Source organism: Leptinotarsa decemlineata, unplaced genomic scaffold, assembly GCF_025532065.1.
Source record: "Leptinotarsa decemlineata unplaced genomic scaffold, Ldec_3_MD MMD2_tig00026314_RagTag_RagTag, whole genome shotgun sequence".
Classification (NCBI taxonomy): domain Eukaryota; kingdom Metazoa; phylum Arthropoda; class Insecta; order Coleoptera; family Chrysomelidae; genus Leptinotarsa; species Leptinotarsa decemlineata.
This window is the reverse complement of record NW_027412684.1, coordinates 1,289,321-1,302,909: the sequence shown is the minus strand read 5'-3', so window position 1 is coordinate 1,302,909 and position 13,589 is coordinate 1,289,321. Positions and strand designations below refer to the sequence as shown.

The 13,589-nt window shown below is 41.5% G+C and overlaps 1 protein-coding gene across 1 annotated transcript in view; it reads right to left on the bottom strand.

Moving 5' to 3' along the window:
* LOC111509190 (uncharacterized) overlaps positions 1-13,589 on the bottom strand; it is a 67,806-nt gene that overhangs the window by 32,021 nt on the left and 22,196 nt on the right. Inside the window, 2 exon segments of the mRNA XM_074181680.1 lie at positions 69-3,181; positions 3,516-9,589. Coding sequence (XP_074037781.1) covers positions 69-3,181; positions 3,516-9,589 — 9,187 coding nt within the window.

The following is a 13,589-nucleotide window of genomic DNA, read 5'->3' as shown; positions in this document are numbered from 1 at the left end:
GAGTGGATGTCGTTTCAGTTTCAACAGTCATTTCAGTAGGCGTTGAGGAAGTTTGCATGGTTGAAGACGTAGTTTGAATTTTTCTGTTGTCGAAATTGGGACGGCACTGGAAGATGTTACCGTCGATTCTGTCGAACTGGCAGGTTCCTCAGTAACGCCTGGAGTTTCGGGTTTCTCAGTAGATACAGTAGACTCTGGTTCCTCAGGAGTGGACGTCGTTTTTGTTTCAACAGTCGTTTTAGTAGGCGTTGAGAAAGTTTGCATGGATTCAGAAGTAGTTTCTATTTTCTCTGTGGTCGGAGTTGTAACAGCAGTGGAAGATGTAACCGTCGATTCTGTCGAACTGGCAGGTTCCTCAGTAACGCCTGGAGTTTCGGGTTCTTCAGTGGATACAGTCGTCTCAGGTTCCTCAGGAGTGGATGTCGTTTCTGTTTCAACAGGCGTTTCAGTAGGCGTTGAGGAAGTTTGCATTGTTGTAGACTTGATTTCTATTTTGTCTGTTGTCGAAGTTGAAACAGCACTGGAAGACGTAACCGTTGATTCTGTTGAACTGACAGGTTCCTCAGTAACGCCTGGAGTTTCGGGTTCTTCAGTGGATACAGTCGTCTCTGGTTCCTCTGGAGTGGAAGTCGTTTCTATTTCAACAGGCGTTTCAGTAGGTGTTGAGGAAGTTTGCATTGTTGTAGACGTGATTTCTATTTTGTCTGTTGTCGAAGTTGAAACAGCACTGGAAGATGTAACCGTCGATTCTGTTGAACTGGCAGGTTCCTCAGTAACGTTTGGAGTTTCGGGTTCTTCAGTGGATATAGTCGTCTCTGGTTCCTCAGGAGTGGACGTCGTTTCTGTTTCAACAGTCGTTTCAGTATGCGTTGATGAAGTTTGCATGGTTTTAGAAGTAGTTTCAATTTCCTCTGTTGTCGAAGTTGTAACAGCAGTGTAAGATGTAACCGTCGATTCTGTCGAACTGGCAGGTTCCTCAGTAACTCCTGGAGTTTGGGGTTCTTCAGTGGATATAGTCATCTCTGATTCCTCAGGAGTGGATGTCGTTTCAGTTTCAACAGTCATTTCAGTAGGCGTTGAGGAAGTTTGCATGGTCGTAGAAGTAGTTTCTATTTTCTCTGTTGTCGAAGTTCTAACAGCACTGGAAGATGTAACCGTCGATTCTGTCGAACTGGCAGGTTCCTCAGTAACGCCTGGAGTTTGGGGTTCTTCAGTGGATATAGTTCGCATGGATTCAGAAGTAGTTTCTATTTTCTCTGTGGTCGAAGTTGTAACTGCAGTGGAAGATGTAACCGTCGATCCTGTCGGACTCTCAGGTTCTTCAGTAACGCCTGGAGTTTCGGGTTCTTCAGTGGAAACAGTCGTCTCTGTTTCAACAGTCGTTTCAGTAGGCGTTGAGGAAGTTTGCATGGTTTTGGAAGTAGTTTCAATTTCCTCTGTTGTCGAAGTTGTAACAGCAGTGGAAGATGTAACCGTCGATTCTGTCGGACTGGCAGGTTCCTCAGTAACGCCAGGAGTTTGGGGTTCTTCAGTGGATACAGTCATCTCTGATTCCTCAGGAGTTGATGTCGTTTCAGTTTCAACAGTCATTTCAGTAGGCGTTGAGGAAGTTTGCATTGTTGTAGACGTGATTTCTATTTTGTCTGTTGTCGAAGTTGAAACAGCACTGGAAGATGTAACCGTCGATTCTGTCGAACTGGCAGGTTCCTCAGTAACGCCAGGAGTTTGGGGTTCTTCAGTGGATACAGTCATCTCTGATTCCTCAGGAGTGGATGTCGTTTCAGTTTCAACAGTCATTTCAGTAGGCGTTGAGGAAGTTTGCATGGTTTTAGAAGTAGTTTCAATTTCCTCTGTTGTCGAAGTTGTAACAGCAGTGGAAGATGTAACCGTCGATTCTGTCGGACTGGCAGGTTCCTCAGTAACGCCTGGAGTTTGGGGTTCTTCAGTGGATACAGTCATCTCTGATTCCTCAGGAGTGGATGTCGTTTCAGTTTCAACAGTCATTTCAGTAGGCGTTGAGGAAGTTTGCATGGTTGAAGACGTAGTTTGAATTTCTTCTGTTGTCGAAATTGGGACGGCACTGGAAGATGTTACCGTCGATTCTGTCGAACTGGCAGGTTCCTCAGTAACGCCTGGAGTTTCGGGTTTCTCAGTAGATACAGTAGACTCTGGTTCCTCAGGAGTGGACGTCGTTTCTGTTTCAACAGTCGTTTTAGTAGGCGTTGAGGAAGTTTGCATGGATTCAGAAGTAGTTTCTATTTTCTCTGTGGTCGGAGTTGTAACAGCAGTGGAAGATGTAACCGTCGATTCTGTCGAACTGGCAGGTTCCTCAGTAACGCCTGGAGTTTCGGGTTCTTCAGTGGATACAGTCGTCTCAGGTTCCTCAGGAGTGGATGTCGTTTCTGTTTCAACAGGCGTTTCAGTAGGCGTTGAGGAAGTTTGCATTGTTGTAGACATGATTTCTATTTTGTCTGTTGTCGAAGTTGAAACAGCACTGGAAGACGTAACCGTTGATTCTGTTGAACTGGCAGGTTCCTCAGTAACGTTTGGAGTTTCGGGTTCTTCAGTGGATATAGTCGTCTCTGGTTCCTCAGGAGTGGACGTCGTTTCTGTTTCAACAGTCGTTTCAGTATGCGTTGATGAAGTTTGCATGGTTTTAGAAGTAGTTTCAATTTCCTCTGTTGTCGAAGTTGTAACAGCAGTGGAAGATGTAACCGTCGATTCTGTCGAACTGGCAGGTTCCTCAGTAACGCCTGGAGTTTGGGGTTCTTCAGTGGATATAGTCATCTCTGATTCCTCAGGAGTGGATGTCGTTTCAGTTTCAACAGTCATTTCAGTAGGCGTTGAGGAAGTTTGCATGGTTGTAGAAGTAGTTTCTATTTTCTCTGTTGTCGTAGTTCTAACAGCACTGGAAGATGTAACCGTCGATTCTGTCGAACTGGCAGGTTCCTCAGTAACGCCTGGAGTTTGGGGTTCTTCAGTGGATATAGTCATCTCTGATTCCTCAGGAGTGGATGTCGTTTCAGTTTCAACAGTCATTTCAGTAGGCGTTGAGGAAGTTTGCATGGTTGTAGAAGTTGTTTGAGTTTCCTCTGATGTCGAAGTTGTAACAGTACTGGATGATGTTACCGTCGATTCTGTCGAACTGGCAGGTTCCTTGGTGACTTCTGGAGTTTCGGTTCTTCAGTAGATACCGTAGACTCTGGTTCCTCATGAGTGGACGTCGTTTCTGTTTCAACAGTCGTTTCAGTAGGCGTTGAGGAAGTTCGCATGGATTCAGAAGTAGTTTCTATTTTCTCTGTGGTCGAAGTTGTAACAGCAGTGGAAGATGTAACCGTCGATCCTGTCGGACTGGCAGGTTCCTCAGTAACGCCTGAAGTTTCGGGTTCTTCAGTGGAAACAGTCGTCTCTGTTTCAACAGTCGTTTCAGTAGGCGTTGAGGAAGTTTGCATGGTTTTAGAAGTAGTTTCAATTTCCTCTTTTGTCGAAGTTGTAATAGCAGTGGAAGATGTAACCGTCGATTCTGTCGAACTGGCAGGTTCCTCAGTAACGCCTGGAGTTTGGGTTCTTCAGTGGATACAGTCATCTCTGATTCCTCAGGAGTGGATGTCGTTTCAGTTTCAACAGTCATTTCAGTGGGCGTTGAGGAAGTTTGCATGGTTGTAGGAGTTGTTTGAGTTTCCTCTGTTGTCGAAGTTGTAACAGTACTGGATGATGTTACTGTCGATTCTGTCGAACTGGCAGGTTCCTTGGTGACTTCTGGAGTTTCGGGTTCTTCAGTAGATACAGTAGACTCTGGTTCCTCAGGAGTGGACGTCGTTTCTGTTTCAACAGTCGTTTCAGTAGGCGTTGAGGAAGTTTGCATGGATTCAGAAGTAGTTTCTATTTTCTCTGTGGTCGAAGTTGTAACAGCAGTGGAAGATGTAACCGTCGATTCTGTCAAACTGGCAGGTTCCTCAGTAACGCCTGGAGTTTGGGGTTCTTCAGTGGATACAGTCATCTCTGATTCCTCAGGAGTGGATGTCGTTTCAGTTTCAACAGTCATTTCAGTAGGCGTTGAGGAAGTTTGCATGGTTGAAGACGTAGTTTGAATTTCTTCTGTTGTCGAAATTGGGACGGCACTGGAAGATGTTACCGTCGATTCTGTCGAACTGGCAGGTTCCTCAGTAACGCCCGGAGTTTCGGGTTCTTCAGTGGAAACAGTCGTCTCTGGTTCCTCAGGAGTGGATGTCGTTTCTATTTCAACAGGCGTTTCAGTAGGCGTTGAGGAAGTTCGCATTGTTGTAGACGTGATTTCTTTTTTGTCTGTTGTCGAAGTTGAAACAGCACTGGAAGATGTAACCGTCGATTCTGTCGAACTGGCAGGTTCCTCAGTAACGCCTGGAGTTTTGGGTTCTTCAGTAGATACAGTAGACTCTGGTTCCTCAGGAGTGGACGTCGTTTCTGTTTCAACAGTCGTTTCAGTAGGCGTTGAGGAAGTTTGCATGGATTCAGAAGTAGTTTCTATTTTCTCTGTGGTCGAAGTTGTAACAGCAGTGGAAGATGTAACCGTCGATTCTGTCGAACTGGCAGGTTCCTCAGTAACGCCTGGAGTTTGGGGTTCTTCAGTGGATATAGTCATCTCTGATTCCTCAGGAGTGGATGTCGTTTCAGTTTCAACAGTCATTTCAGTAGGCGTTGAGGAAGTTTGCATGGTTGTAGAAGTTGTTTGAGTTTCCTCTGATGTCGAAGTTGTAACAGTACTGGATGATGTTACCGTCGATTCTGTCGAACTGGCAGGTTCCTTGGTGACTTCTGGAGTTTCGGGTTCTTCAGTAGATACCGTAGACTCTGGTTCCTCATGAGTGGACGTCGTTTCTGTTTCAACAGTCGTTTCAGTAGGCGTTGAGGAAGTTCGCATGGATTCAGAAGTAGTTTCTATTTTCTCTGTGGTCGAAGTTGTAACAGCAGTGGAAGATGTAACCGTCGATCCTGTCGGACTGGCAGGTTCCTCAGTAACGCCTGAAGTTTCGGGTTCTTCAGTGGAAACAGTCGTCTCTGTTTCAACAGTCGTTTCAGTAGGCGTTGAGGAAGTTTGCATGGTTTTAGAAGTAGTTTCAATTTCCTCTTTTGTCGAAGTTGTAATAGCAGTGGAAGATGTAACCGTCGATTCTGTCGAACTGGCAGGTTCCTCAGTAACGCCTGGAGTTTGGGGTTCTTCAGTGGATACAGTCATCTCTGATTCCTCAGGAGTGGATGTCGTTTCAGTTTCAACAGTCATTTCAGTGGGCGTTGAGGAAGTTTGCATGGTTGTAGGAGTTGTTTGAGTTTCCTCTGTTGTCGAAGTTGTAACAGTACTGGATGATGTTACTGTCGATTCTGTCGAACTGGCAGGTTCCTTGGTGACTTCTGGAGTTTCGGGTTCTTCAGTAGATACAGTAGACTCTGGTTCCTCAGGAGTGGACGTCGTTTCTGTTTCAACAGTCGTTTCAGTAGGCGTTGAGGAAGTTTGCATGGATTCAGAAGTAGTTTCTATTTTCTCTGTGGTCGAAGTTGTAACAGCAGTGGAAGATGTAACCGTCGATTCTGTCAAACTGGCAGGTTCCTCAGTAACGCCTGGAGTTTGGGGTTCTTCAGTGGATACAGTCATCTCTGATTCCTCAGGAGTGGATGTCGTTTCAGTTTCAACAGTCATTTCAGTAGGCGTTGAGGAAGTTTGCATGGTTGAAGACGTAGTTTGAATTTCTTCTGTTGTCGAAATTGGGACGGCACTGGAAGATGTTACCGTCGATTCTGTCGAACTGGCAGGTTCCTCAGTAACGCCCGGAGTTTCGGGTTCTTCAGTGGAAACAGTCGTCTCTGGTTCCTCAGGAGTGGATGTCGTTTCTATTTCAACAGGCGTTTCAGTAGGCGTTGAGGAAGTTCGCATTGTTGTAGACGTGATTTCTTTTTTGTCTGTTGTCGAAGTTGAAACAGCACTGGAAGATGTAACCGTCGATTCTGTCGAACTGGCAGGTTCCTCAGTAACGCCTGGAGTTTTGGGTTCTTCAGTAGATACAGTAGACTCTGGTTCCTCAGGAGTGGACGTCGTTTCTGTTTCAACAGTCGTTTCAGTAGGCGTTGAGGAAGTTTGCATGGATTCAGAAGTAGTTTCTATTTTCTCTGTGGTCGAAGTTGTAACAGCAGTGGAAGATGTAACCGTCGATTCTGTCGAACTGGCAGGTTCCTCAGTAACGCCTGGAGTTTCGGGTTCTTCAGTGGATACAGTCGTCTCAGGTTTCTCAGGAGTGGATGTCGTTTCTGTTTCAACAGGCGTTCCAGTAGGCGTTGAGGAAGTTTGCATTGTTGTAGACGTGATTTCTAATTTGTCTGTTGTCGAAGTTGAAACAGCACTGGAAGATGTAACCGTCGATTCTGTTGAACTGGCAGGTTCCTCAGTAACGTTTGGAGTTTCGGGTTCTTCAGTGGATATAGTCGTCTCTGGTTCCTCAGGAGTGGACGTCGTTTCTGTTTCAACAGTCGTTTCAGTAGGCGTTGAGGAAGTTTGCATGGTTTTAGAAGTAGTTTCAATTTCCTCTGTCGTTGAAGTTGTAACAGCAGTGGAAGATGTAACCGTCGATTCTGTCGAACCGACAGGTTTCCCAGTAACGCCTGGAGTTTCGGGTTCTTCAGTGGATACAGTAGTCTCTGGTTCCCCAGAAGTGGACGTCGTTTCTGTTTCAGCAGTCGTTTCAGTAGGCATTGAGGAAGTTTGCATGGTTGTAGAAGTTGTTTGAGTTTCCTCTGTTGTCGAAGTTGTAACAGTACTGGATGATGTTACCGTCGATTCTGTCGAACTGGCAGGTTCCTTGGTAACTTCAGGTGTTTCGTGTTCTTCAGTGGATACAGTAGTCTCTGGTTCCTCAGGAGTGGACGTCGTTTCTGTTTTAACAGTCGTTTCAGTAGGCGTTGTGGAAGTTTGCATGGTTTTAGAAGTAGTTTCAATTTCCTCTGTTGTCGAAGTTGTAACAGCAGTGGAAGATGTAACCGTCGATTCTGTCGAACTGGCAGGTTCCACAGTTACGCCTCGAGTTTCGAATTCTTCAGTGGATACAGTCGTCTCTGGTTCCTCAGAAGTGGACGTTGTTTCTGTTTCAACGAACGTTCCAGTCGGAGTTGAGGAAGTTTGCATGATTGTAGAAGATGTTTGAGTTTCCTCTGTTGTCGAAGTTGTAACATTACTGGATGTTGTTACCGTCGATTCTGTCGAACTGGCAGGTTCCTCAGTAACTTTTGGAGTTTCGGGTTCTTCAGTGGATACAGTCGTCTCTGGTTGCTCAGGAGTGGAAGTCGTTTCTGTTTCAACAGCAGTTTCAGTAGGCGTTGAGGAAGTTTGCATGGTTGTGGAAGAAGTTTCAATTTCCCCTGTCGTCGAAGTTGTAACAGCACTGGGAGATGTAACCGTCGATTCTGTCGAACTCGCAGGTTCCTCAGTAACTTCTGGAGTTTCGGGTTCTTCAGTGGATACAGACGTCTCTGGTTGCTCAGGAGTGGAAGTCGTTTCAGTAGGCGTTGAGGAAGTTTGCATAGTTGTTGACGTGGTTTCTATTTTCTCTGTTGTTGAAGTTGTCACATCACTTGTAGATGTAACCTTCGATTCTGTCGAACTGGCAGGCTCCTCAGTAACTCCTGAAGTTTCGAATTGTTCAGTGGATACAGTCGTCTTCGGTTCCTCAGAAGTGGACGTTGTTTCTGTTTCAACGAACGTTTCAGTCGGAGTTGAGGAAGTTTGCAGGGTTGTAGACGTGATTTCTATTTTCCCTGTTGTCGAAGTTGAAACAGCACGTGTAGATGTAACCGTCGATTCTGTCATACTGGCAGGTTCCACAGTAACTTCTGAAGTTTTGGGTTCTTCAGCAGATACAGTCGTCTCTGGTTTCTCAGAAGTGGACATCGTTTCAGTTCCAAAAGTCGTTCCAGTAGGCGTTGAGGAAGTTCGCATGTTTGGAGACGTGGTTTCAATTTTCTCAGTTGTCGAAGTTGTAACAGCACTGGAAGATTTTACCGTCGTTTCTGTCGAACTGGCAAGTTCCTCAGTTACTCCCGTCACTTTGGTAGGTTCCTCTGTAACTTTTTGAGTTTTAGGTTCTTCAGTGGATACAGTCTTGTCTGGTTCCGCAGGAGTGGACGTCGTTGCAGTTTCAACAGTCGTTCCAGTAGGCGTTGAGAAAGTTCGCATGATTGTAGACATAGTTTCAATTTTCCCTGTTGTCAAAGTTGTATCAGCACTGGAAGGTTTCATCGACGATTCTGTCGAAGTGTCAGGTTCTGAATTATGTGATCTTTCAGTATATCCGGTATTTTCTGTTTCTACTGCAGAGGAAGTCGTAATATAATCAAAATTTGTTCGTGTTGACGGTAAATAAGTTTGGTTGGTGTTTTTTGTAGTTTCAGTTCCTTCCGTTGCCGAAGTGTTATCTGCAATGATGTTAGTTACAGTCGATTCTGTGGAACGTTCTGGCGTCACCGTAGCTTCCGTATTTTTCTGTACCCCAGGAGAGGAGGTTGATTTGTAATCAAAATCAACCTCAGTTTGTGTTGATGCTGTTTGTCTGGGGGTAGTCGTCTCTTGTTTCGTGGATGTTTTTTCAGAAGTGAGCGTTATTGTTGTTAATTCTGATGTGAGGTTTTCTGGTGTTGTTAATTCTGTTGTTGTAGCTCCAGGTGTTTCAGTCGTCGTTTCAGTTATCATCGTATCAGATGTGCTGTCAATTTTTACCGAAGTTGGAGTTGTCTCAAAAGTGGAAGTTTCTGTTAATGCTGTATAACTTGTAGGATTTTCAGTTATATTTATTGAGATTGCATCCATGGTTGATTTTGATATTTCAGTTACCGGCGATTTCTCAGTGACTTCTCCAGTAACAGTATTTAATGTATTTGTAGTCGCTTTTTTACTTGTACTTGTATCATAAACATTTGTGATAGGATTAATCGGGACCGTTTTTTCAGTTACCTCCGTAGTTTTTTGTTCAGTCGATATTGTTTCAGTATTGATGGTAGTGGGTGTGGTGGTTGTAAAGTCCGGTGATTTGGTAGTTTCAGTAGTCCTCAATTTTTCTGTCGATTTGTCAAAAGTATTCGTTTCAACTGAAGAAGTGGAAGGATCTGTTACTCTTGTCGACTTTGAAGTTGGAGTTGTCCGAACAGAGCTTGTGTTGTTTATAATCGTAACAGACGTTGTTGTAGGGATACTTCCAGATGTCCCTCCAGTTCGAGTGTAAGGTTTTGTTGTAATTTCATTATTTTCAGCTGTTGTAACAAAAGTGCTAGTAACAATTGGAGTAGTTAGTTTTGTAGACTCAGTTGTCCTACTAGTAGTTGTTGTAGAGTTACTAACAACAACTTGTGTTGTTTTTACTATTGGCTCTTCATCGAGTTCTGTGCATTCTAATTCTTCGTCTTCTGAACACCATAGTCCTTCTGGACAATATTGTGGTAACCCTATTATTTCCCATTTGTCACCGGCAAATACACACTGGTAAAATTGTCTAGTATTTATACAAACAAATCCTTTGTTGGTATAACAATATCTTTCATCATAGCTTTTGTGATCATCACTTTGTCCATCAACCTGAAATTATATATGGAAACGTGTTATTTTATTCTATCAGGTGAATAGTTCGATTATAGTGAAATCAGTTTTCAATCGAGTAATATGTTTTTGATATTTCTTTCTTTTCTAGATTTATTCACAGCCATTGAGTTCATGAGATCATGAATTAGTGCTTTAGAAAATTCAAGTTTGATATCTAGAAAACACTGTACCTCTTCTGCAACCTCAACATGAATAAATATTATCTTCACCTTGAGACTTTCAGTTGGAGAATGGACAGGAAGTAACGCAGGTGAATATGTAAGATGATTTCTAGGAATTATAGGTAATCCAACTTAAGCACAAATATGTGGTTGGTTTCTGTTGGTATCCCCCGCTTTTGATGTTATCGACATCGTATAGACATGATTGCACATCTCTCAGGGTGTAATCTAAAAAAGTAATAGTACATTACACCTTGTGAGATGTGCTCTCAGCAATCATGTCTGTAAAGAAGGTCGCAAAATGATTCAACCAAAATCTTGACAGTTGAATGAAAACAAACTGAAATATTATTTCTGAAAATTTGTTTTATCTCACATTCAGATACCTTATTAGAAGGTCTGATATTCAACCACCTCAGCGAAATAAATGAAACATAAATACAAGAAACATATCCAGCCATTGAAAAATTTTTACATCATTTGAACAAAGATGATTTTACTGCAACTTTGTGTATTGACTTGTCAAAAGCATTTGACAGTGTCAGCAATCAATAAATATGGAATCGAAGGCACATCTTGGGACTTAATCAAATCCTATTTGATAAACAGAACGTAACATTTGATTGAAAATGACATTTCGGGAATAAATAAATCAGAATCAATTATGATGAAAAAGGTGTGCCACAGGAATCCATCCTAGGCCCATTATTATACACACATCGGAAAAGTCTAGGGATATTTTTAAAAATGGCAATAATTTTTTTAGATCGCTTTAGGGAAAAAAAAGTTGACGAGTGATTATTAAACGAATGTAACTTACAACAAAATTTATCAAATGGTCAAAAATACTGAGTGCGCATATAAGCAAAACTAAAAAAAATATGGCTCTTCTTTGGCACCCCGAAAAAAACCATAATACAAAAAAAATTGGAATCAGTACAAAGTATGGCCTCCACGCTGGTTCATTACGGCCCCACATCTATCGTGCATCGACAAAATGAGATTGTCAATGTCTTGTTGAGGTACATTTGCCCATTCAGCGATTAAAAGCTTTCTCAATTGAAACGTTGTGTGAATATTCCCCATATGCGGAGTAATTCTTTGTTGAAGCATGTCCCACACATGCTCGATGGGATTCAGGTTCGGTGATTGTGCTGGCCATGGCAATACATAAACTCCTTCGTTGGTGAGCCAGTCAGTCACTAGACGCGCGACATGTGGACGAGCATTATCGTGCATTAGGTGGAAGTTTTCACCAACAGCACAAGCAAACGGACGGACGATAGGTAGAAAAATGGTGTCGAGGTACTGTCGAACTGTGAGAGAGCGATTTGGAAAAACGGGATCGGTTCTGCCGCCGATCATGATTCCGCCCAATAGCATTACTGTACCACCTCTGTATGTGTGGACTTCCTGGACGTGTCTCAACCGTTCATTATTTCCAGGTCGTCTCCACAGTCTTACTCGACGAGAATCTGGATGAAATCCAAATCTGGATTCGTCTGTAAACAGAACTGTGGCCCAATCATCTGCATCCCAGTTTTGATGTTCTTGACACCACTCTAATCTTCTACCGCGATTGCCTCTCGACAAAGGTGGACATCTAAGTGGGCTTCTGTTGTGGAGATCTGCTTCATGCAGTCGATTTCTGACAGTATCACGACCAATGGTTACCTGGTGCGTCTGCTGCAACACGTTAACCAACTCAGGTGCTGTGATTGTCGGTTGTCGTCTTGTGGTTAAGATCAAAAATCGGTCTTGAACTGCAGTTGTAGCGCGTCCTCGCCCTAGATGTTGTTCGGCTGAACTGCCAGTTTCACGGAAATGCCGCCACAATCGACTGATAACACTTTGGGAGAACCCCAAACGAAGAGCTACATCATTTTGTCGCATGCCACTTTGAAAAAGCCCTACAGCTCTATTCATCTCAGCCAATGGTAAGTGATGGCGTTCCATGTTAAAGCACAATATTTCCAGTTTAATTGCTGAGCAAGAACTGCATAGAATGTACAAACTCGACACTTTCAGGTTATTCATTTTAGCCGAAAACCTACAGTTTGTAAAAAACTTGATAAAAGATTAGTTACCGTTTTTGCAGGCTTTGTTCAACCCATAGAAATCTACAGGGTGGTCGAGTGTACCAATTTAATCGAAATCAAACGACCTCATGCATTTATTTTTATGATATTTAGTATGTTATAAAAATATCCCTAGACTTTTCCGATATGTGTATATACTGTACACAAATGAAATACCAAATGTAGTTAATGAGAATATTGTATTATATGCTGATGATATATCGGTCATCGTGAAAGAAAAAAACTCTCAGTTGGTCATGACAAATACAACAAATGTGCTAGATGTATCAAACAATTGCCTCATAGCAAATAACCTACTACTTAATATTAACAAAACTCAAATTATTCATTGCGCAAATAGATCCTTTCCAAAGTTGCATACCTTTGAATATAATAATCAAAATATAAACATATGCAATCAGATAAAATTTCTTGGACTGTTGATAGATAGGAGACTGGACTGGACTACTTATCAAAAAATATTGCAAAATATTGCTATGCATTGAGAATACTGTCGGAACATATCTCAACCGAAGCTGTCCTCTCTGCATACCATGCTTATATTCAATCTAGGATAAAATAAGGATTTATATTCTGGAAAACCTCTGTTGATATCTTTAGGATAGTCATACTACAAAAAAATTTATCAGGGATATCTATAAGATGAAAAAACCGATAACTGCAGAGAAGCTTTTATTAGGAGCAAAATTTTAACTTTGATGAATCTCTATATATATGAAGCAGTAGTATTTGTAACAGAAAATAAATCAGAACTTTTCATTAACTGTGAAAATTATTACATATACAACACCAGAGAATAATCTTAGAAATGAGAAATGCAACTATACATACATACAGAGAAATGTCAAATATAGCATTATAAACATTTACAAGAAATTTCCACTCACTGTAAGAAATCTTCCAATTTCAACAACGATATGTCGTTTGAAGAACTACCTCGTAGAAAAACCTTATTATAGCTTGTAGGAATTCGTAAATGATAGTATGCTAACTATATGAAGGTGTTTTCAAAAACTACACCTCATGAATTGATCTCCACAAACTTTATTTAAAAATATCACATGTTTGTGTTGTGATATTTTTCAAATAAAGTTTGTGGAGATCAAATCGTGAGGTGCAGTTTTTGAAATTACTATGGATCTTCATCAAGTAACGGCTGAATCAATCAGAAAAAAAATATATGAATGTTATTGATATATGCCTGATTTATTTGTTTTTGTCTTTAAACTACTTGTGTGATAATATTGATTATGTATGTAAAGCTTCGATTTGTTATTTAGTTTTTATTTAATACTGACATGTTCCACACTCCTTGGAGTTTATATGTATATTCTATATGTATATATATATATATATATATATATATATATATATATATATATATATATATATATATATATATATATATATATATATATAGAGGAAGGGTAGTCGTTGCTGACTAGTTAAGAATAAAAACTATTGGATAGTGGGGTATTGCAGCAAGTAGATGAGTACTCTTTTAAGTTAGTCCAAGCTTTCGGAAAATTTTATTTCCATCATCAGGGAAAATCTTATGTGAGGATGGTTACATTGATGTTGCAGAAAAAATGTTGATACATTGGAGAAGATGAAACTTGATATACAATTCTAAATGCTTGAGATTATTTTTTATGAAATATTGTTTTTCGTCAGACCCTTATTCACATCATGCGAGCAGGATTCAGGATTCAGCAT